This window comes from Oncorhynchus mykiss, chromosome 18, assembly GCF_013265735.2.
Source record: "Oncorhynchus mykiss isolate Arlee chromosome 18, USDA_OmykA_1.1, whole genome shotgun sequence".
NCBI lineage: Eukaryota > Metazoa > Chordata > Actinopteri > Salmoniformes > Salmonidae > Oncorhynchus > Oncorhynchus mykiss.
The window spans coordinates 4732065-4757452 of NC_048582.1; the positions used below are offsets into that span (position 1 = coordinate 4732065).

Genomic DNA, 25388 nt, shown 5'->3' on the forward strand with positions numbered 1-25388 from the left:
GACAGTCTGACAACGCTCTGAATTTACGAACGACCAAGCGCACTCTGGCACTCCAGATTGAATTTAAGACCACATCCATAATTAAAAAAATAAAGTATTTGTGTTTGGTGAGTCCGCCAAATCAGATGCAGTAGGGATGCGCGAATTTAAATGTTATCCTGTCCTGCTAATCATTCAAAATGTAACGAGAACTTTTGGGTGTCAGGGAAAATGTATGGAGTTGAAAGTACATTATTTTCTTTAGGAATGTAGTGAAGTAGAAGTACTTTACACCACTGATTGCAGGGAATACTGACTGAAGATGTTCCTCCCTACGAGGCCCATGAGACTGTGTAGGGATGTGATTTGAATAGGACTGTGACTGAACGAGTGGGATGTTGTAATTTATCTATTTTTGTATTTTGTTTTGACGTCGTTGTTCCCCCTCCCCTTTTCCGCAAAGGAAATGTATTTTCTTCTACAGTTTATTAACCTTACAGTAGGTGGCGGCAGACACGTTATATTTGTGTAAATGTCAGTATACCAGAGAAGAATATGACGCTGTTATATTGTCGAGGTGGGGAACAGGAAGTTCCGGGTCGAAACGACAGAGCTGTGCTGTTGTGTCGATAGTGGTTGTGTCCGTTTCAAATGTATCATTGTAGATATGTAATAGCATGTTTAAACTTTCTAATGTCCAAAGAATATATAACATGCTAGGTAACAAATCCGTTTCACGCCTGGTAATGGTTTTAATTGTATGTGTTATTTTGGAGTCTAACCGAGTGAGTGAAGAACGTGATTAAAAATGATTTTACAAGTCACATAACTAGACTTTGGGTTTATCTGAGTGTATGTACATAATTTCGTCAGTCATTTCATTAAGATTCCACTTATTTAAGTTCGTTTTTACATGTTCTTGGTTTTGTGTAAAATGTTTATGAGCTGGTAAATAGCCTCGTCCGAACCATCCTGTTCTCGCGAGTTTACATACACTGTTTCGTCAATGTAAGCTCGCGAGATCAGGATGATTCGGACGAGGCAAGTCAAATGGCGGCTTCAACGGTTTCGGTCGTCTTTCTAGGAGTTTGCTCGTGGTGAAATGGCGACATGAGGCTGTGTGAATAGAAGAAAGCTAACTGAAGTTATCCTTCATCATTTGGAGAGAGATGCCAACTGCATGGAATGGCGTCGATTAATGAGGATGAATCGGAGCACGTATCAAACCCATTCCATGGAGGACCAAGTGTCTGGGTGTTTTCGCTCCACACCTGTACTTGATTAATGAATTAAGGTCACTATTTAGAAAGGAACTCCCCTAATCTGTCTAGGTTTTAATTGAAAGGAAAACCTGATGAGAATTGGCCCTCAATAGAATGAGTTTGACACCCCTGAAACAATGGAAATTGAGAGTTTGAGGAGCAACAGCTGTGCTGGAATGCGATCAATGTGGGGACAGTTCTGATGATATGGAGCAGGAGGATGAGGGCCTAGTATGTGAATGTTCTGTAGTGGAAAGACATAGGAAGAACAGAGATAATGATACTGGAAGCAGAGGTGCATGTAGTATAGTAACTAGAGGCCCAAGGTAGGGAGCTAGAGTAATAATGTGTTAGAGTGAAAAGTTGGGATGGTGTTTGAGGAGAACACAGGGCCTCATTCACACCCTGATTAACCAAGGCCATAAAAAGAGGTGAAGTTAAACTGGGATGCAGCCGTGTAAATGAGAACTTGTTCTGAACGAGCCTACCTGGTTAAATAAAGGTGAAATAAATATTGAAATTGGTAGATTGTTAAAATCTTGTGCTGGTCAGGTTCAGCAAGGGAAGATTCTTCAAAAGGAAAATCATAATGGGACGAAGCTCAGAAGCCATGACCCTGGAGCTGATGCTAAATTGAAGGGAGTAATAATCTATGAGGTCCCAATATCTATGTCCATGGATGATATTGTTAAAGAACATGTGAAGGGAGACAGAGGGGTTGAAGCCTAAAGGTTGATCAGTAGGAAAGAGGGTTAAAGAAGTGAAAGCTTATCAGTGCTGTTGAGGTGTTAGAAGGTTTTGTCTGGAAAAGTACAGAATAGGATTCCTTAGCTTCAATGTCAGAGATTTTGACCCAACCTCATCAATCAACCAATCAAATGTATTTATAAAGCCCATCTTACATCAGCTGATGTCACAAAGTGCTGTACAGAAACGCAGCCTAAAACCCCAAACAGCAAGCAATGCAGGTGAAGAAGCACAGTGGCTAGGAAAAACTCCCTAGAAAGGCCAGAACCAAGGAAGAAACCTAGAGATGAACCAGGCTATGAGGGGTGGCAAGTCCTCTTCTGCCTGTGCTGGGTGGAGATGTTCATAGATTACCAGCAGGGTCAAATAATAATGGTGGTTGTCGAGGGTGCAACAGGTCAGCACCTCAGGAGTAAATGTCAGTTGGCTTTTCATAGCCGATCATTGAGAGTTTCTCTACCGCTCCTGCTGTCTCTAGAGAGTTGAAAACAGCAGGTCTGGGACAGGTACCACGTCCGGTGAACAGGTCAGGGTTCCATGACAGCAGGCAGAACAGTTGAAACTGGAGCAGCAACAGTGAATCATCACAGTGTTTTTAAATGCCAAAGAATGGGACATGTAGCTGTTGACTGAAAAGATTTGCCAAGTGTGGTGGGGAACATGATTACAGTGAATGTTGGAGCAATGTGACAGTTAAGTGTTGCAATTGTGTGGAGGACAAAGAGCAGCATTTGGTGGATGCCAGGTGCAGAGAGATGCTCAGAGATATAGAATCCGTCATGATGTATCATATGCAGAGGCTGTAAGACAGACTGGTGGAACTACAGTGCAGACTGATGGAGCTTCCATGGTTGGTCCTGTAGTCGGAGGACCTACTGTCAGACTGATGGGGCTTCCATGGTTGGTCCTGTAGTAAGAGGACCTACTGTCAGACTGATGGACCTTCCATGGCTGGTCCCGTAGTAAGAGGACCTACTGTCAGACTGATGGGCTTCCATGGTTGGTCCTGTAGTAAGAGGACCTACTGTCAGACTGATGGAGCTTCCATGGTTGGTCCTGCAGTAAGAGGACCTTCTGTCAGACTGATGGAGCTTCCATGGTTGGTCCCGTAGTAAGAGGACCTTCTGTCAGACTGATGGAGCTTCCATGGTTGGTCCCGTAGTAAGAGGACCTACTGTCAGACTGATGGAGCTTCCATGGCTGGTCCCGTAGTAAGAGGACCTACTGTTAGAACTGGTCTTTCTACTAGTCCTGACATGATTTCGAGGCCTGTTCAGAAATATTGTGCCCATAAATGTGCTGTGACAAAGGATGCTTTAATTGTGAATAAAATGTACTTCATAGCTTTCATTGGTAAGGTTATCAACATCTTGGATTGTGTAAAGCAGAAATACCAGGTTTAAAGTTATCTTGTAAACTGCAGCAGAGTTGTTGGGGGTAACAGATGTTACTGTCGGTATGGTTTTTGATAAGATGGATAACCTGGGGGTGGGTTGTCTCAGCATGATATAAACCCCAATGTTTGCAAACACAGAAAGGGATCTATTGATATAGTTTATTGGGGGGTGTGGGAGGGTTATTGGGGAAGGGGAGGGTGTGGTAGAAGTTAATAGGGATTTCTTGTTTTATTTTCTTAGTACAGAATTAGACAGACATGGACCTTAAACGTTTGTTTGTGGACCTCCATGATACCATAGGAGGTCTGCGTCAACAGACTTCAGTGCAGGTAGTGCCTCATCAGAGAGAGAACATTTCAGTTGCTCTACAGTTCTGAAGCTGAATGTAATGATTATCAGTTCTTTACATGTGTACTAATATTCAGACACATTCAGTTGTTTCTATATTTATCTATATTTCAGGGTTTTTTCATAGTGCTGCCTGAAACATACTGCGATCTTGTACTAAATGGTTTTTGAGTCATTTATGCATTTATGTGAATTTAGGAAATCTACGATAGATTAAGTGCACTTATGTTGTGCAATTTAAAATGTGTACTTTGTGTCTAATGTGAATGAATGTTTTGTCAGGGATTATCTACCTGATCGACTGAAATGAGATAATTGAACATGAAAAAAGAGAAAATATTTTTATAGAATAAAGTGCCAGAACTGTCAAGAAAATAACTTTTGTGTCCGTTTGTCTTTATTACTACAGACAGACTCAGATTAAGTCTGAGGCCGGTAACATCAACAGTGAGGACAAACCCAGCCTGCTTCTCTCCTTCCACACTGAGTAGAAACCTACAGTCACTGGGTCCTGATTGTGACAGTGGAGCCCAGTTTGCACTGCAGGATCCAGAGATGGCATCAGTGAAGGTGGAAGACTGCAGTCAAACACTGGAGCTGAATGTCATCATTAAAGATGAAGAAGAGGAGGAGAAGATTAGGACAACTGTTAGTCATGGTAAGAGTTGGTTCTATCTATAAATTATCTTCATGTATTAGACCTCCATAAGTTATGACCAGTCTATTGCTAGGTTTAATTCTGTAATTCTGACATCACACATCCCTGAACAACTCAAGACTTCACAGCGAAGCAAAAACTATTTAAAATTGTAACGCCTGCCTTTGCCCACACATTGTCTCAAGAACTTTGAAAATGTTTAATACCCTCAATCACCAAGTTAGGCATACCTCGTTTCAAAATAGGCCATGGCATCATCACTGTCAATATTGAATTGTAATTTGTTTGCTGCACAGAATATCAGATCTCAACAACGATTGGAGAAGTGTTGAACATAACCAGTAGACGACCACATCCTGATGATTTATATCTGATGCATATATATTTAATATTTTATATATCAAGTTGTCGAAACATCTCAAGGATGATCAATGGAAACAGGATGCACCTGGGTTCATTTCAAAAGTTTGGGGTCACTTAACACCAGTCTCAACGTCAACCAGTCTCAATTTAATTATAGAATAAGGCTGTAACATAAGAAAATGTGGAAAAAGTCAAGGGGTCTGAATACTTTCCGAGGGCACTGTCAAACCCCTTCCCATTTCTCCCATTTTGGTACGTTACAGCCTTCTTCTAAAATTGATTCCATGTTTTTCCTCGTCAATCTACACACAATATCCCATAATGACATCACAATATCCCATAATGACATCACAATATCCCATAATGACATCACAATACCCCATAATGACAAAGCCAAAACAGGTTTTTAGAAATTTTTGCAAATGTAATTTAAAAAAAGAATAATTGCTTATTTACATAACTTTTCAGACCTTTTGCTATGAGATGATCCTTGAGATGTTTCTACAACTTGGAGTCCACCTGTGGTAAATTCAATTGATTGGACATGATTTGGACAGGCACACACCTGTCTATGTCAGGTCCCACAGTTGACAGTGCATGTCAGAGTAAAAACGAAGTCATGAGGTGGAAGGATTTGTCCGTCGAGCTCCGTGACAGGATTGTGTCGGCACAGATCTGGAGACCGGTACCAAAACATTTCTGCAGCATTAAAGGTCCCCAAGAACACAGAGGCCTCCATTATTCTTCAATGGAAGAACTTTGGAACCACCAAGACTCTTCCTAGAGCGGGCCACCCGGACAAACTGAGCAATCCGGAGAGAAGGGTAGGGGAGGTGGCCAAGAACCCGATGGTCACTCTGACAGAGCCCCAGAGTTCCTCTATGGATCTTCCAGAAGGACAACCATCTCTGCAGCACTCCACTAATCAGGCTTTTATGGTAGAGTACCCAGACGGAAGCCACTCCTCAGTAAAAGGCACATGATAGTCCACTTGGAGTTTGCCAAAAGGCACCTAAAGGACTCTGACCATGAGCTTGAGAGGATCTGCAGAGAAGAATGGGAGAAACTCCCCAAATACAAGTGTGCCAAGCTTGTAGCTTCATACCCAACAAGACTCAAGGCTGTAATCGCTGCCAAAGGTGCTTCAACTAACTATTGTGTAAAGGGTCTGAATACTTACGTAAATGTAATATTTAATGTTATTTCTAAAAACCAGTTTTTGCCCTTGTCATTATGGGTATTGTGATGTCATTATGGGTATTGTGATGTCATTATGGGTATTGTGATGTCATTATGGGTATTGTGTGTCGACTGATGAGAATTAGAATAAGACTGTAATGTAACAAAAACAAAAAGCCAAGGGGTCTGAATCCTTTTTGAATGCATTGTAGACGTTATTTCATGCTGCTAAGACTTGTATGGATGACAACAGTATTGCCAGCATTTGTTTTATTCACTGGGCTATCTGGAGTGATCAGAGAGTAGACTAAAGAAGTGGAGTAGACAAACTGCCAGTGTTTTGAAGTTCTATGAAATGAGTCTGTGTAGTTACTAACCCTTTGTCACGAGAATTTCTACCCCAATGTTCTAACTGAACTATTTTATAACTCCATCTGTATCCTAGAGGTTGTAAGGCTCTAAGTTTTAATAAACAGAGCCCCAGCATACAAATGATCAGTTCTTTATTCAGAGAGCTCTGCCCTCTCAAGTTCAGAGCCCATCTTTTATACACACATCAGTCGAGAACCTCACCCCGCTTTAGGATGGCTGTATTGTTCCACTTACATTGTTTATCATATTCTGCAACATGTTTCATGATTTTCTGCAAGCCTAACAGTTTCTCCACTCCGGGTGGGGACAGAATGTCCTGTAAGGAACACAATGTTCTAATTCTATCCTGTCAACGCTGCACATATTATCAACTTATAGTCTTATGTGTCTAATGGATTTCACACACACTGATACAGTTTCAGGGTGAAATATCGTAGTCATTACTTTAAACACAAATTCTACTATCACCCTTGTGATGTTGAGTGGAGGATGATATCGCTCATCATTTTCACCACTTTTCCTCTTTTTAGTTTTTGACTCCTACCCAGTTTTAGAATAGTTTGATTCCCCTTCCCATTCAGTCTACTGAAATGAATACATACACTACTGTTGAAAAGTTTAGGGTCACTTAGAAATGTCCTTGTTTTTGAAAGAAAGGTTTTTTTTTTGGTCCATTAAATCAAATCAAATCAAATGTATTTATATAGCCCTTCGTACGATCTTGCAACCTTCCGGTTGCTCTAACCACTAGGCTACCTGTCACCCGGTATGGCCAGAAGAGGACTGGTCACCACTCTGAGCCTGGTTCCTCTGTAGGTTTCTTCCTAGGTTCCTGCTTTCTAGGGAGTTTTTTTGTGGCCACTGTGCTTCTACATCTGCATTGCTTGCTCAATGCGGTTTTTAGGCTGGGTTTCTGTAATGCACTTTGTGACAACTACTGATGTAAAAAGGGCTTCATAAAATACATTTGATTAACATGTATATCACACCAACTGACTGGTTCTTCTGATGTTCACACAGGAGACCATGTTGAGACATTCTCCACATCCATAGAGCAAGAGCAGGAAGATCAGAGAGCCAAGAGGTCTCATCACTGCCCACATTGTGAAGAGATTTTCCCATTTCTATCAAAGCTAAAAATACACCTACAAATACACACAGGAGAGAAGCCTTATTCCTGCACTGACTGTGGAAAACGTTTTAAAACATCAACTCAGCTAAAAGTTCATCAGAAGACTCACATAGGAGAGAAGCCTTTCTTCTGCCCTGACTGTGGAACTAGTTTCTCTCAACTTTCCCACTTAAAGACACATGAACGTATACATACAGGGGAGAAGCCATACTCCTGCTCTGACTGTGGAAAATGTTTTAAAACGTCAAATGAGCTAAAAGTTCATCAAAGAACACACACAGGTGAGAAGCCATACTCCTGCTCTGACTGTGGAAAATGTTTTAAAACATCAAATGAGCTAAAAGTTCATCAAAGAACACACACAGGAGAGAAGCCATACTCCTGCTCTGATTGTGGAAAATGCTTCACAACATCAACTGATCTAAAAGTTCATCAAAGAACACACACAGGAGAGAAGCCTTTCTTCTGCCCTGACTGTGGAACTAGTTTCTCTCAACTTTCCCACTTAAAATCACATGAACGTATACATACAGGGGAGAAGCCTTATTCCTGCTCTGACTGTGTAAAATATTTCAAAACATCAACTGAGCTAAAAATTCATCAGAGAAATCACACAGGAGAGAAGCCATACTCCTGCTCTGACTGTGGAAAATGTTTTAAAACATCAACTGAGCTAAAAGTTCACCAGAGAACACACACAGGAGAGAAGCCTTATTCCTGCCCTGACTGTGGAACTACTTTCTCTAAACTTTACCACTTAAAATCACATGAACGTATACATACAGGGGAGAAGCCATACTCCTGCTCTGACTGTGGAAAATGTTTTAAAACATTAAATGAGCTAAAAGTTCACCAGAGAACACACACAGGAGAGAAGCCTTACTTCTGCTCTGACTGTGGGACTAGTTTCTCTCAACTTTCCCACTTAAAATCACATGAACGTATACATACAGGGGAGAAGCCATACTCCTGCTCTGACTGTGGAAAATGTTTTAAAACAATAAATGAGCTAAAAATTCACCAGAGAACACACACAGGAGAGAAGCCTTACTTCTGCTCTGACTGTGGGACTAGTTTCTCTCAACTTTCCCACTTAAAATCACATGAACGTATACATACAGGGGAGAAGCCATACTCCTGCTCTGACTGTGGAAAATGTTTAAAAACATCAAATGAGCTAAAAGTTCATCAGAGAACACACACAGGAGAAAAGCCTTACTCCTGTTCTGACTGTGGAAAATGCTTCACAAAATCAACTCATCTAAAAGTTCATCAGAGAACACACACAGGAGAGAAGGCTTATGTCTGCTCTGACTGTGGAAAATGCTTCAAAACATCAAGTGAGCTCAAAGTTCATCAGAGAACACACACCGGAGAAAAGCCTTACTCCTGTTCTGACTGTGGTTTAAGTTTCTCTCGACTGTATACCTTAAAAAAACATAAACATATACATGGAGAGAAACCATACTCCTGCTCTGCCTGTGTAAAATGCTTCAAAACAGCAACTGAGCTAAAAGTTCACCAGAGAACACACTCATGAGAGAAGCCTGCTTACGTCTGCTCTGACTTTTTGTTGAGTTTCTCTCAAAGGCTAGACCCAAGTCAAACGTCTAGCCAAAGGCTGCTTGTTTGAATCTCATCAAGGAGGACTTAAGCATTTCAGCTAATTAGCAACTTTGCAACTACTTACTACTTTTTAACTATGTTAGCATGTTAGCTTAGCATGCATGTCATGTTAGCTAACCTTTCCCCTAAACCCATTTAACTCTACCTTAAACACCTCACCCCTAACCTAGCTAACGTTAGCAACAACAAATTGGAATTCGTAACATATCATACATATTACAAGTTCGTAACATATTGTATGAATAGCAATGCGTAAAATAACATACGAATTGTAATTCTTAACATACGATACGTCCTACAAGTTGTATTATACTGAACAACAATCTAAATGTAACAAGTTCGAAGATTTATGGTTCGTATAAGGAAATCAGTCATTTTAAATAAATTAGGCCCTAATCTATGGATTTCACATGACTGGGCAGGGGCTCATGAATGGGTGGGACTTGGGAGGGCATAGGCCCACTTGGGAGCCAGGCCCAGCCAGTCAGAATTAGTTTTTCCACACAAAAGTTTTTTTTTACAGACAGAAATACTACTCAGCCCCCTCCAAGACAATCCTGCAGGTGAAGAGGTCCTGGGCTGCCATGGTTACATGTGATCTGCAGTTGTGAGGCCGGTTGGATGTACTGCCAAATTCTCTAAAAGGACGAAGGACGTTGGAGGTGGCCGCTCTGGTGGACGTTCCTGCAGTCATCATGAGAATTGCACATTCCCTGAACTTGAGACATCTGTGATGTAGTGTGGCCTTTATTTAGGCTTAAATGCTCACTAACAGGGATATTAACTAATTTGTGCACAACATTTGAGAGAAATAAGATTTGTTGTGTGGCCTTTTATTGTCCCCCAGCACAAGGTGCAGTTGTGTAATGATAATGCTGTTTTATCAGCATCTTGATATGCCACACCTGTCAGGTGGATGGATTATCTTGACAAAGGCTGAAATGCTCACTTACAGGGATAGTAACAAAGTTGTGCACAACATTTGAGAGAAATAAGCCTTTTCTGCATATGGGACATCTCTGGAATTTTTTATTTCAGCTCATGAAACCAACACTTTACATGTTTAGTTTATATTTTAGTTCAGTTTATATTGGTAGGCCAATGTCATGTAACCTAACATGCTAAATGGAGTGGAATGGATGTTTTTGTAACATATGATACGTTTTGCTCTGAGACCAGGTTGTCCCCTTCTGTGGGAAGGAGCTAGTAGACACTTCTTACATTTTTTATTGAACCTTTATTTAACTAGGCAAGTCAGTAAAGAACAAATTCTTAATTACAGTAATGGCCTAGGAACAGTGGGTTAACTGCCTTGTTCAGAGGCAGAACGACAGATTTTTACCTTGTCAGCTCGGGGATTTGATCTAGTAACATTTTGGTTACTGGCCCAACGCTCCAACCACGAGGCTACCTTCCACGCCTAACATGAATCAGATAGAGATGGTGTGATGATCACTTTTCACCACTAGTTTGGGGGGGATTATTTTACAACTTTGTTTAATGATACACAGTTTATGAAATGAATCCATGTGTTTATTAATTGTCTTTAAAACTAGATGAGTTATTTTAGTTACTGATCATGAATGTGTTTGGAAAACTGCATTGAAGCAAACTTTATTGATCTGCCAATGAAAAATAAAGTTACATGAATATGTACTGGTCAACCTCTTCTTCTCTTTAGTATTCAGTTCTTCATATTAGATCTGACAGTATGAATGGTTCTTATGGTTGTATTCAGTTCTTCATATTAGATCTGACAGTATGAATGGTTCTTATGGGCTGAGTGCTGGGAGTGTTTTTGTATGACTACAGTCAGGAGTTCTCTCTGACCCTGTGATGTCACCAGCATATTAAGTACATTCATCTTAAGATTGCCAGGTGAAAAACCACAAGTGCTTTGACTGGGCTGGGAGGGAGCTTGACCTCCTGTAGCAGTGGGACGGCCATGAGACCAGAGGTGGCAGAACTGAGTGCTCGGGTTGGGATACAGGGTTTGAGCCTGAAAGTAGAGATGGGGCAGTTCCTCTTGCTGCACCGTAAGTAAACACCATTGTCTTGTAGTGGATGTGAGCTTCGGCTGGACGCCAGTGGAATGTACGGAGGAGCAGGGTGACATGGGGGATCTTGGGAAGGTTAAACACCCAGACGGACTGTAGTGTTCTAGATAAGTTCAGTGGAGACCCATCATTCAGGGCAGGTGAGCCACCTGTTTTGAGCCCCACAGTTTTAGCGATAAAACAGTATGAAATAAATTATCTGTTCGATCATGTCAACATCATACTTTCAACATCTGAGCTAGCAGTCATCATCATGAATCAAGTCGACAATCTACTGGCAAATCCTTTTTAATCTTTGTCTTATGAAGAGAAATAATGAGAAATTATAGATAAAATGTATCTGTGCTCATCGGCCATTGGACACAAACATTACACAACAAATTGAAAATTCAACAATGAGTGGTTTGGAAGGAATCAGTGGCTAACTGCAAACATTGCAAAGCTATTCAGTGGAGTGGCTGTGTGGTCCCAAGTCTAAGATTAAGGGGCTCTTTTCCTAGTTTAAAACTGTAAACATTCAACATTGGCCATGCTGTCAATAAAGCTTGATTTGTGCCACGCTCAAAACAACTTAACTCGGTACTGCAAAATCTGACTTGTGTGAGTTCAAGACAACTAGGAACTTGGGGAAAAACAAGCTACGACTGAGGAAATATGTTTTGAACTTTCATCCAACTCGGAATTGTAAATTGGGAACTCGGGCCTCTTTCTACAGCTACGACCTGAAGATCACTGACGTCATCATGATTCCATTTTTTTTAATTCAAGTTCCCAGTTCTCTTGAAAGCACCATAAATCCAGAGAATGACAGACTTTGTTGACGAAGTTTGATGACAAAATATGCCCACAAATTACTGCCGCGCCACCTTCCTGTTCAAGTGAGCACAGCACAACAAAGTGAGTCCAAAAATGTATTGTATGCTGCTGCATAAATTATGTAATATGCCAGGGAGATGTGTATTCTGTAGCTAAGAAAGTAATACTAAGTCTATGTTGTGTCGTAAGATGTTAGTAGCCCATGTGCCTCACCCTAATTATTTTGTCTCGTTTCACATCTTAATTTTGCCTACTGTTCTGACTTGGTGGTTCACATGTAGCCGATAACCTGTTTTTGAGAAATGTAATCATTGAATATTGTAAGAATTTTCATTGTCTGCATATATGCCCCTTTATTTATCCTACGGTTCTGACTTGGCGTACAGGGAGAATACTGTAAGGACGGCCCATGTTCTGGACTACGTCCGTCCTAGCTCGCTCATTAATGTCTTAATCAAAATTGCGGATTGCCTCTTGCCTCTTGCCGTCCCCTTATGCCATAGTTTGTAAATATCAATTGTCAGTAGAAACCACATTTGTTTAAGTAAGTCAGGCATGTTATTTTAAAAGGAAGTAAATGATTCAGCTTGGATTCGAACCAGGGACTGTAGTGATGTCTCTTGCACTGAGATGAGGTTCCTTAGACCACTGCACCACTCGGGAGCCCTTAAACGGTTTGGGCCCAATGTGAGGCAGGAGTTTGAAGGCACAAGTGGGGAGCCCAGCCAACAGAGAGTTTAGATTGTTTTTGTACTCTTCCCCAGATCTGTGCCTTACCACAAACCTGGTTGAGGCTCCACGGAAAATTTATTCGACCTCATTGCTTGGTTTTTGCTCTGACTTGCACTGTCAACTGTGGGACCTTATATCGACAGGTGTGATCCTTTTCCAATCATGTCCATACATTTGAATTTACCACAGGTGGACTCCAATCAAGTTGTAGAAACATCTCAAGGATGATCAATGGAAACAGGATGCACTTGAGCTGAATTTTGAGTATCAGAGGAAAGGGTATTAATTTTTATAAATTGACAAATTTATAAAAACCTTTTTTCACTTTGTCATTATGTGTATATTGTGTGTATATTGATGAGGGGTAACAAATGCATTTAATACATTTTTTGTATAAGCCTGTAACGTAACAATATGTGGAAAAAGTCAAGGGGTCTTGTATAATGCCCTGTATATGCTTTAAACTACAATGTAAGGATCTGAAGTGGTAAACACAAAGGCATAATGGGAAATGCATGTCCAATGGTTCTCTCTGTATGAGTCACATTAAAATACTAGGTAGGGCAGTGGTTATCTCTGTGTTAGTATTATCTTTGTATTAGTCTCATTAAAACACTAGGTAGAGCAGTGGTTATCTCTGTGTTAGTATTATCTCTGTATTACCCACATTAAAACACCTAGGTAGAGCAGAGAGGACAGAGCATGTGGCTTTGCAACACACAGGTGCCTCTCAGGTAGGAGGGTACCAGAAATAAATGAATAAAAAACACAAAACTAATGAAGGAACACACAGGGCCACAGCACTTCAGGAACACACAGTCACCAACAATATGTCCCTGTTGTCAATACTTTCAACTGGCTCAGCTCGCTGTTACAGCACAGCACCACCAAATTCCATGTATTGAGTAACCATCTGTCTTTTGTAACCAGAAAAACGTAACATAATACTGTTTTGAGAGTCCCTGATTTATATTTACTATGTTACACCTAGTCTATGAGACGAGGCTGCACCTTAACCTAAATTATGCACAGCAGGTCAAGAGGTGTGATTTCCCTTCAGCATCTGCATGTGGCATAGTCTCACCCACCTCATATCAGTAATCTAATGATCCGAAAAAGGTGTAATAGCAGACCGCAATTAGGGGCGTTCTCTGGTATCGGGTGTTTCACGGAATCTAGTTTACACCAATTGATGCTCCCCATTGGTCCTTGGCCGTTTCTTTTGCGTTGGGACAACAGTTGTTGACATCTGTTACATTTTAGCTAACCCTAAACATTTTCCTAACCTTAACCTCAGTCTCCTAACCTGCCACGGTAATTCACCTAACCTGCCACTTTAATTATCCTAACCTGTAAGGGGCACACTCCAACACTCAGACATAGTCTGCGTTCCTAAATTCGCTCTGGCTATATACTCCGATTTCAGACCACTCTCGTCTGAGTGCCAGAGGGCAGAATAATTGATGAAAAACAAACGTCCGACACCCCTTGAATACGGCCGGTGTCAGTAAACTTCGGCAAAAAAAGCGTTATTAAATTGTTGCCTGAAGCACATTTAAAGTCACCAATGCTCTGGATAACATGAACACAGCCTAACCAGCTCTGCTAAGGCGAGTAAAACGGTCAGAGTTCTCTCATTTGTACTGAAAGTAGCTAGCAAGCTAGCCAATGCTAACCAGTTATCTTGGATGCTTGACTGCCGTTGTGAGGTCAGAACGCTTGAATCAACCCTCCTCCTCCGCCAGAGCGTCCAGTGTGTCTCTGAACGCTCCGAGAGCGATACGAACTGACAGTCTGACAACGCTCTTGATGTGGGTAATACTAATACAGAGATAACCATTGGACATGCAGTTCCATTATGCCATTGTTTCTACCACTTCAGATCCTTACATTTGTGATTTGAAGCATACCCGCATTATACAAGACCCCTTGACTTTTTCCACATATTGTTACATTACAGGCTTATACAAAAATGTATTAAATGCATTTTTTACTCCTCATCAATAGACATAATACCCCATAATGACAAAGCGAAAAAAGGTTTTTATACATTTTAGCAAATTTATACAAATGAATACCTTATTTGCATAAGTATTCAGACCCTTTGCTCTGACACTCAAAATTCAGCTCAAGTGCATCAAATCTCTGTTGAATGGGCTCCCAGCTTGTGCCATCCAACTCCTACACCACGTTGGGCGTAAACCTTTTAAGGGCTCCCGAGTGGCGTAGCGGTCTTAGGCACCTCATCTCAGTGCAAAAGGCATCACTACAGTCCCTGGTTCGAAGCCAGACTGAATCACATCCAGCCATGATTGTGAGTCCCATTGGGAAGCGCACAATTGGCCCAGCATCGTCCAGGTTTGGCTGGGGAAGGCCTTAATTGTAAATAAGAATTTGTTCTTAACTGACTTACCTAGTTAAATAAATAAATAATTAAAGTGGGATGCATGCCAGCAAAGCCACTAAACAATACATTAATTGCACTATAACGGTGCCCACAAAATGTTAGGTCCCAACATCTTACCACTGCTACACCTGGCTATCAGCGGAGCCTTGTCTGGCAACGAAACAGTTCATTAGGCCTCATTTACTGCCTTTTAAAATAACATGGCTGACTTACTTAAACAAATGTGGTTTCTACTGACAATTGAGATGTACAAACTATGGCATAAGGGCCAATCCGTAATTTAGATTAAGACATTAATGAGCGAGCTAGGACGGACGTAGTCAATGTAACTATTTGTTCAGCACTTTGGAAATGTACAGCAACATAATTCAGAACATGGGCCGTTCTTACAGTGTTCTCCCTGTATGCCAAGTCAGAACCGTAGGATAAATAAAGGGGCATACATGCAGACAATGATTATATTTCTCAAAAACAGGTAATAGGCTACATGTGAACCACCAAGCCAGAACAGTAGGCAAAATTAAGAGGTGAAACAAGACCAAATTATTAGGGTGAGGCACATGGGCTACTGACATCTTACTACACAACATACACTTGGTATTACTTTCTTAGCTACAGTATACACATCTCCCTGGCATGTTACATCATTTATGCAGAAGCATACAAGACATTTTTGGACTCACCTTGTTGTGTTGTGCTCACTTGAACAGGAAGGTGGCGCGGCAGTCCTTCGTGGGAATATTTTGTCATCAAACTTCATCAAAGTCTGTCATTCTCTGGATTTATGGTGCTTTAGAGACAACTGGGATCTCGAAGGGGAAAAAATGGAATCATGATGACGTCAGTGATCTTCAAGTTGTAGCTGTAGAAAGAGGTCCAAGTTCCCAATTTACAATTCCGAGTTGGATGAAAGTTCAAAACGTATTTTCTCAGTCGTAGCTTGTTTTTCCCTGAGTTCCCAGTTGTATTGAACTCACTCAAGTCAGATTTTGCAGTACAGAGTTAAGTTGATTTGAGCGTGGCCCAAATCAAGCTTTATTGACAGCATGGCCAATGTTGAATGTTTACAGTTTTAAACTAGGAAAAGAGCCCATTAATCTTAGACTTGGGACCACAGAGCCACTCCACTGAATTGTAGGCTAATGATTGCTTTGCAATGCTTGCAGTTTGCCACTGATTCCTTCCAAACCACTCATTGTTGAATTTGCAGTTTCCAATTTGTTGTGTAATGTTTATGTCCAAAGGCCGATAAGCACTGATACGTTTAATCTATAATTTCTCATTATTTCTCTTCATATGACAAGGAATAAACATGATTTGCCAGTAGATTGTCAACTTGATTCATGATGATGACTGCTAGCTCAGATTTTGAAAGTATTATGTTCACATGATCAGTCCAATCAAAGCGACTGTAGATATCACATGATTTTATGTCATTTTATCTGTGGACAATGACCTTGAGCTTTCTTGGATGGGCACTTATAATGTAACTCTATGGCAGCACCCAAGGGGCTTGAATTTTCAAGATCTACCCTTAGACTTGGCAGTGACGTCTTGTTCCCATGAATGACAGGACACTGAGCCAATCACGGCGCAAATGTCCGTATTTTCTGCGGGATTGCCCCACCTCCACAGAAAGCACTGAGCTGGCTGAAACACCCGCATTTTGGAGCTGGCTTACTCAAGAAAACAAAAAAAGAGACCATGTCTGTATGCGGCTTTAATAACAACATCAGAGTCCCGGCCCATCTGCCCGAAAAGGTCTGAAATCCTACGTCTTTAAAGAGTATCCCCCCCAAAAAAATACAAGTAATATTAATAATGTGACACTTGTCCTACTTACACTGACTAATTGAGGATAAATGTGTTTACTGTGATATGTGGTTGTCTCACCTGGCTATCTTAAGATGAATGTACTTAATGTGCTGGTGACATCACAGGGTCAGAGAGAACTCCTGACTGTCGTCATACAAAATCACTCCAGGCACTCAGCCCATAAGAACCATTCATACTGTCAGATCTAATATGAAGAACTGAATACAACCATAAGAACCATTCATACTGTCAGATCTAACATGAAGAACTGAATACAACCATAAGAACCATTCATACTGTCAGATCTAATATGAAGAACTGAATACAACCATAAGAACCATTCATACTGTCAGATCTAATATGAAGAACTGAATACTAAAGAGAAGAAGAGGTTGACCAGTACATATTCATGTAACTTTATTTTTCATTGGCAGATCAATAAAGTTTGCTTCAATGCAGTTATCCCAACACATTCATGATCAGTAACTAAAATATCTCATCTAGTTTTAAAGACTATTAATAAACACATGTATTCATTTCATAAACTGTGTATCATTAAATACAGTTGTAAAAGAATCCCCCCAAACTAATGGTGAAAAGTGATCATCACACCATCTCTATCTGATTCATGTTAGGGGCGGAAGGTAGCCTAGTGGTTAGAGCGTTGGGTCAGTAACAAAAAGGTTGCTAGATCGAATCCCCGAGCTGACAAGGTAAAAATCTGTTGTTCTGACTCTGAACAAGGCAGTTTACCCACTGTTCCTAGGCCATCATTGTAAATAAGAATTTGTTCTTAACTGACTTGCCTAGTTAAATAAAGGTAAAAAAAATAATAATTTGAAAGCGTCTACTAACTCCTTCCGAGGGACAACCTGGTCTCAGAGCAAAATGTATTTTATGTTACAAAAACATCCGTGCCACTCCATTTAGTATGTTACGTTCCACAAAATTGTTTATGTCCCTGTTAGTGAGCATTTCAGCCTTTGTCAAGATATGCCACACCTGTCAGGTATAGATTATCAAGAAGCTGATTAAACAGCATGATCATTACACAGGTGTACCTTGTGTTGGGGACAATAAAATGCCACACAACACAATGTCACAGATGTCTCAAGTTCAGGGAATGTGCATTTCTCATGATGACTGCAGGAATGTCCACCAGAGCTGTTGCCGGAGAACTCAATATTTATATCTCTACCATAAGCCACCTCTAACGTCCTTTTAGAGAATTTAGCAGTACATCCAACCGGCCTCACAACTGCAGATCACATGTAACCACAGCAGCCCAGGACCTCTTCGCCTGCAGGATTGTCTGAGGGGGGCTGAGTAGTATTTCTGTCTGTAATAAAGACCTTTTGTGGGGAAAAACTCATTCTGATTGGCTGGGCCTGGCTCCCAAGTGGGGCTATGCCCTCCCAAGTCCCACCCATGGCTGAGCCTCTGCCCAGTCATATAAAATCCATAGATTAGGGCCTCATTTATTTATTTCAATTGACTGATTTCCTTATACAAACTGTACATCTTTGAAATGGTTGTGTTTAGATTGTTGTTCAGTATAATACGACTTGCAGGACGTATCGTATGTTAAGAATTACAATTAATATGTTATTTTACGATTTGCTATTCATACAATATGTTAGGAACTTGTACTATGTATGATATGTTACAAAATCCAATTTGGATAACGTTAGCTAGGTTGGGGGTGAGGGGTTAAGGTAGAGTTAAATCGGTTTAGGGGAAAGGTAAGCTAACCTGCTAAGTAATAGCTAAAAAGTAGTAAGTAGTTGCTAATTAGCTAAAACCTCCGTGATGAGATTCAAAAACGCAACCTTTGGCTAGACGTTTGAGTTACACGCCCATCCTTCCTCAGAGCAGGAGTAAGGCTTCTCTCCTACGTGTAAACGGTGGTGTGTTTTTAAGCTGCCCAGTTGAAACTCTCCCTACAGACAGAGTCAGACCAGGCTGAGAGGGAAGCAGTACCCCCTAGTCAATTGGCAGACTAGTGTTTGTTTTCAAAATGAGAAGAATAACAGAGGGTATTCAACACCAAGTGCAAATCTTTACAGTAGAAGACAACAAAACAAAAACACACCAAAACTGACAAGGTGCACACTGATTGGTAAAGTAAAGAGAGGCTAACATTCTATAACGCTCCCTTTCCTCTGCACAGTTCTCTCACAGTGAGAACCAATAGGATTACAGTGTTCTCCGCTTTCTTCATTTGATCCAATTACAACTTCTTTTATGAGATGAGAATTAAGTGATGGAGGAGTGACTTTATTCTTAGCTGGTCAGAAAACTGATGAGGCTTTTCTCCTTAAAACCTGTTAGGGCTAGGCAGAATACTGCCCCCTTTGGATGAATTGCGTGCCCATAGTAAACTGAAAAAAAATCTGTCCAAAATTGCTAATATATGCATATAATAATTATTATTGGATAGAAAACACTCTAAAGCTTCTAAACCCGTTTGAATTATGTCTGTAAGTATAGCAGAACTCACAGGGCAGGCAATCTCCCAAACTATTTTTTTGGGAGCCTGAAACTTGGGGCAACTTTGACGTCATCGCCCCCACCCTTCCCAACCAGCTATGGATCTGGAGACACTTTCTATGTCTTCCACTAGATGTCCTCATTCAGTAGAGCGTTTAATTGTGCAAATCCCGCGAGCTTTGACCCTTTGCGAGAGGGACGCCTCGCTTTAACTGGGTTTAATGTATACGTTGGTGTGTTTTTAAGTTGCTCTGGTGAGAGAAACTTTTGCCACAGCCAGAGCAGACGTAAGGCTTCTCTCCTGTGTGTGTTCTCTGGTGAACTTTTAGCTCATTTGATGTTTTAAAACATTTTCCACAGACTGAGCAGTAATAAGGCTTCTCTCCTGTGTGTGTTTTCTGATGAACTTTGAGCTCAGTTGATGTTTTGAAGCATTTTACACAGTCAGAGCAGGAGTAAGGGTTTTCTCCTGTATGTATACGTTCATGTGTTTTTAAGGTATCCAATCGGGAGAAACTCTTTCCACAGTCAGAGCAGAAGTAAGGCTTCTCTCCTGTATGTGTTCTCTGATGAAGTTTTAGCTCAGTTGATGTTTTAAAACATTTTGCACAGTCAGAGCAGTAGTAACGCCTCTCTCCTGTGTGTGTTCTCTGATGTACTTTTAGCTCAGTTGATGTTTTGAAGCATTTTACACAGTCTGAGCAGGAATATGGCTTCTCTCCTGTATGTACACGTTCATGTGTTTTTAAGTTATCCAATCGGGAGAAACTTTTTCCACAGTCAGAGCAGAAGTAAGGCTTCTCTCCTGTATGTATACGTTCATGTGATTTCAAGGTATCCGATCGGGAGAAACACTTCCCACAATCAGAGCAGGAGTAAGGCTTCTCTCCAGTATGTACTTGTTTGTGTGCTTTTAAGCTGCTCATTTGAGAGAATCTCTCCCCACAGTCAGAGCAGTAGTAAGGCTTCTCTCCTGTATGTATACGTTGGTGTGTTTTTAAGGTATCCAGTCGAGAGAAACTCACCCCACAGTCAGAGCAGGAGTAAGGCTTCTCTCCTGTGTGTATTTTTAGGTGTGCTTTTAGCTTTGATAGAAATGGGAAAATCTCCACACAATGTGGGCAGTGGTGAGACCTCTTAGCTCTGTGATCTTCCTGCTGTTGTTGTCTGGATGCAGGGAATGTCTCAACGTGGTCTCCTGTGTGAACAACATCAGAAGAACCAGTCAGTTGGTGTGATATACATGTCAATCAAATGTATATTAGGAAGCCCTTCTTACATCAGCAGTTTGTCCAAGTGTTCTACAGAAACCCAGCCTAAAACACCAAAGAGCAACCTATGCAGATCGAGAAGCACAGTGGCCACGAAAAACTTGCTAGAATGGTAGGAATCTCGGAACAAACCTAAAGAGGAACCAGGCTCTGAGGGGTGGCCAGTCCTCTCCTGGCTGTCACGGGTGACATATGAATTCATCGTCTGTACAATTACAGAACGGGAATAAAACTATTCTAAAACTGGGTAAGAGTCAAAAACTAAAAAGGGGTGAAAGTCAAAAACTATGAGCCATATCATCCTCCACTCACTATCACAAGAGTTAGTCACTACACAGCCATATCATCCTCCACTCACTATCACAAGGGTTAGTAACTACACAGACTCATTTCATATCATCCTCCACTCACTATCACAAGAGTTAGTCACTACACAGCCATATCATCCTCCACTCACTATCACAAGAGTTAGTAAGAACACAGCCATATCATCCTCCTCTCACTATCACAAGAGTTAGTAACTACACAGCCATATCATCCTCCTCTCACTATCACAAGAGTTAGTAACTACACAGCCATATCATCCTCCACTCACTATCACAATAGTTAGTAACTACACAGCCATATCATCCTCCACTCACTATCACAAGAGTTAGTAACTACACAGCCATATCATCCTCCACTCACTATCACACGAGTTAGTAACTACACAGCCATATCATCCTCCACTCACTATCACAAGAGTTAGTAACTACACAGCCATATCATCCTCCACTCACTATCACAATAGTTAGTAACTACACAGCCATATCATCCTCCACTCACTATCACAAGAGTTAGTAACTACACAGCCATATCATCCTCCACTCACTATCACACGAGTTAGTAACTACACAGCCATATCATCCTCCACTCACTATCACAAGAGTTAGTAACTACACAGCCATATCATCCTCCACTCACTATCACAAGAGTTAGTAACTACACAGCCATATCATCCTCCACTCACTATCACAAGAGTTAGTAACAACACAGCCATATCATCCTCCACTCACTATCACAAGAGTTAGTCACTACACAGCCATATCATCCTCCACTCACTATCACAAGAGTTAGTAACTACACAGCCATATCATCCTCCACTCACTATCACAAGAGTTAGTAACTACACAGCCATATCATCCTCCACTCACTATCACAAGAGTTAGTAACTACACAGCCATATCATCCTCCACTCACTATCACAAGAGTTAGTAACTACACAGCCATATCATCCTCCACTCACTATCACAAGAGTTAGTAACTACACAGCCATATCATCCTCCACTCACTATCACAAGAGTTAGTAACTACATAGCCATAATCATATAACTTTACTACTTCACTTCTTTAGTCTCTGAACACTCCAGACAGCCCAGTGAATAAAACACATGAAATAACTTCTACCTTCTCATTGAAACAGTTCTACTGCAACTTTTCATACACAGTGGGAAGTTGGAATGAACAACAAACTTAGTTAGACAGAACCTGCTCTTACCATGAGAAACAGATGTTCCAATCTTCTCCTCTTCTTCTTCATCTTTAATGTTTACATTCAGTTCCATTGTTTGACTGCAGTCTTCCAGCTTCACTGATGCCATCTCTGGATCCTGCAGAGCAAACTGGGCTTCACTGTCACAATCAGGACCCAGTGACTGTAGGTTTGGACTCCGTGTGGAAGGAGAGAGGCAGGCTGGGTTTGTCCTCACTGTTGATGTTACCGGCCTCAGACTTAATTCAAGTCGTCCTGTAGATATAATGAGAAACGGACACAAAAAGTTATTCTAACTTCTTTATTATAACAAAATATATTATAATGTTTTCTTGTTAATTTCTCTCATTTCCATTTATCAGGTAACTAATCATTGACAACAAAACATTAATTCACATTAGACAAAGTGCACACTTTAAAATTGCACAACATTAGTGCACTTAATCTATAGTAGATTTCCTACATTAAAATAAATGACTCAAAAACCATTTAGTTCAAGGTTACAGTATGTTTTAGGCAGCACTATGTACTATTTTCCTGAATAATATTCACTGTATTATATAGTGTTATTTTGGCCTTTGGCCGTCCCCAGCTACCGTCCAACGGAGAGGGATGGAGGACAGAGGTGGTGTCGTAGCAGAATCACAATTAGTTGATAAATAAGATGTTTTATTTACATAATAATGCTTATGTGAGATATTTTTCATTAGAACGTCTTCTTTTGGATAATACTGTTGGCAGTTGCATTTTCCTCTCTCTCTTCTCCAGGGAAAAAGTCACTTGGGGCCCAGAGAGGGGAGAGGTCAGGATTGTCTTCATATGTGAGGGTATCTGTTAAACCATGTGAAGGGCTCCACAATGTCTGTACACCAGTCACTCCCTACTTTTCCCATATTGGGAGGAGGAGTACGGCAGTGTCTGGAACCATTGTATGTCCCCTCTTATGTCGAAACTTATCTTGACCTAGTATATGACCTAGAGGCTCACTACTCTCTGTGAGCTTGTCCAGGTGGAGGTTGTATTTGAGATGGGCGTATCTAGAATTGACAACTGATATATGCCATTGGATGAGGTAATGGTTTGGTAATATGAAGTACCAAGAAAGAGAAGTAGAACCTCGTCTGAGAGAGCAAACAGAACAATAAGTTATAGCTAATGCCTTCTGGCTATTTACTCTCTCCAGTAAAAGTCTTCCTTTGTAATGTTCCTAAGATCTGTTATTCGTCATGTGAGTTGAGAGGGCTGTGTCTTGGCTATAACTGATACTAAGAATTGTTTTGTAAGCACTCTCAGAGAGTTCATTTATAGACACTGAATTGATCTGAGAGTCATAGGGCCATGGTGAAGCTGAAATATAATTAAAGATGGACTTTATAATATAACTCTGACTTGTGTGTGGTTTGCTCTCTCAATGTTTAGTAATACAGGAAATTACCACGACAATAGGGAGAGAAGACAGAGATAGGGATGGAGGACAGAGATAGGGATGGAGGACAGAGATAGGGAGAGAAGACAGAGATAGGGATGGAGGACAGAGATAGGGATGGAGGACAGAGATAGGGAGAGAAGACAGAGATAGGGATGGAGGACAGAGATAGGGATGGAGGACAGAGATAGGGAGAGAAGACAGAGATAGGGATGGAGGACAGAGATCTCTGTCTGTACATTGATCCTGTATTACCACCCTGCACATAGAGCCTGTATTACCACCCTGTATATTGATCCTGTATTACCACCCTGTACATTGATCCTGTATTACCACCCTGTACATCGATCCTGTATTACCACCCTGTACATTGATCCTGTATTACCACCCTGTACATTGATCCTGTATTACCACCCTGTACATCGATCCTGTATTACCACCCTGTATATTGATCCTGCATTACCACCCTGAACATAGATCCTGTATTACCACCCTGTATATTGATCCTGTATTACCACCCTGTACATTGATCCTGTATTACCACCCTGTATATTGATCCTGTATTACCACCCTGCACATTGATCCTGTATTACCACCCTGTATATTGATCCTGTATTACCACCCTGCACATTGATCCTGTATTACCACCCTGTATATTGATCCTGTATTACCACCCTGCACATTGATCCTGTATTACCACCCTGCACATTGATCCTGTATTACCACCCTGTATATTGATCCTGTATTACCACCCTGCACATTGACCCTGTATTACCACCCTGTATATTGATCCTGTATTACCACCCTGTACATTGATCCTGTATTACCACCCTGTATATTGATCCTGTATTACCACCCTGTACATTGACTCGGTACTGGTACTCCTTGTGCTACTATTACTTTCTTTATTTAGAAAATACTTCCCTTTATTTATTAACTATGTATTATTGGAAGGAAGCGTTTCACTGTAGAGTCTACCAGTTGTTATATTTATTAACTATGTATTATTGGAAGGAAGCGTTTCAAAGTTTACACATTGTATTTGGCGCGTGTGACCAATAAAATGTGATTTCGCTCGCAAAAACAATTTTATATTTACCATTCACACCATAGTAACAAATATAGATAACATAGAAACAACTAAATGTGTCTGAATATTAGTACACATGTAAAGAACTGTTAATCATTACATTCAGCTTCAAAACAGTAGAGCAACCGTGAAAATGTCTCTCTGATGCTCCCTCACTGCCTGACTGAAGTCCATTGACTCAGAGTTGCCGCAGCCATTTTATCAGCTCGTAAAAAAACACATTACACAACAAAACAATAACATGTAAAACGAACTCAGAAATCTCAAATAGATGGATTATTTTTGAATTTATCTTGACGAAGTAATGTATATTCATTCACTCAGACAAACCCAGTCTCTAACGATGTGACTTATCACTTCCTTCACTCACTCGGTTTGACACAACAACAACGTCATAAAACCTTCAGCAAACGTGACAATACCTTGACGGATTGGCTACCTAACATGTTATGACATGTTCTTTCGATATTATAAAGTGTAAACGGTGCTATTACATACCTGTAGTAATGCATTTGAAACGGATACAAAAGCTATCGTCTTCACAGCACAGTTCTAGTGTTCCTTCTTCTATGAGGTTTAACGGCGGTTGGCATCCAATGCATGTTGCATTACCGCCACCTACTAGACTGGAGTACAACTCGTTAATTAATACTTCGCTTGGAAAAATAAACAAATACGCTACTGTAACAG

The 25388-nt window shown here is 40.8% G+C and overlaps 2 protein-coding genes across 7 annotated transcripts in view; one reads left to right on the plus strand and one right to left on the minus strand.

Moving 5' to 3' along the window:
- LOC110516278 (oocyte zinc finger protein XlCOF6.1-like) overlaps positions 1–16179 on the plus strand; it is a 94203-nt gene extending 78024 nt beyond the window's left edge. For 3 of the 5 annotated variants that reach the window (XM_036951118.1, XM_036951119.1, XM_036951120.1), the window contains 3 exons: positions 1576–1580; positions 4153–4391; positions 7326–10717. In XM_036951118.1, the coding sequence (XP_036807013.1) occupies positions 1576–1580; positions 4153–4391; positions 7326–8977 (1896 nt within the window). In that variant the 3' untranslated portion in view covers positions 8978–10717. Of the gene's footprint in view, positions 1–1026; positions 1274–1575; positions 1581–4142; positions 4392–7325; positions 10718–15785 lie in introns of those variants that run through there. The other 2 variants (XM_036951123.1, XM_036951129.1) reach the window with 2 other exon arrangements.
- The window catches only part of LOC110516275 (zinc finger protein 501), a 200752-nt gene that overhangs the window by 148260 nt on the left and 27104 nt on the right, over positions 1–25388 (minus strand). The window contains exons 4-5 of one of the 2 annotated variants that reach the window (XM_036951224.1): positions 22189–22437; positions 19417–20578 (exon numbers count right to left, since the gene is read on the minus strand). The exons of the other annotated variant lie outside the window; for it this stretch is intronic. Of the exons in view, the coding sequence (XP_036807119.1) occupies positions 19599–20578; positions 22189–22437 (1229 nt within the window). The 3' untranslated portion in view covers positions 19417–19598. Of the gene's footprint in view, positions 1–19416; positions 20579–22188; positions 22438–25388 lie in introns of those variants that run through there. 2 annotated transcript variants of the gene reach the window in all.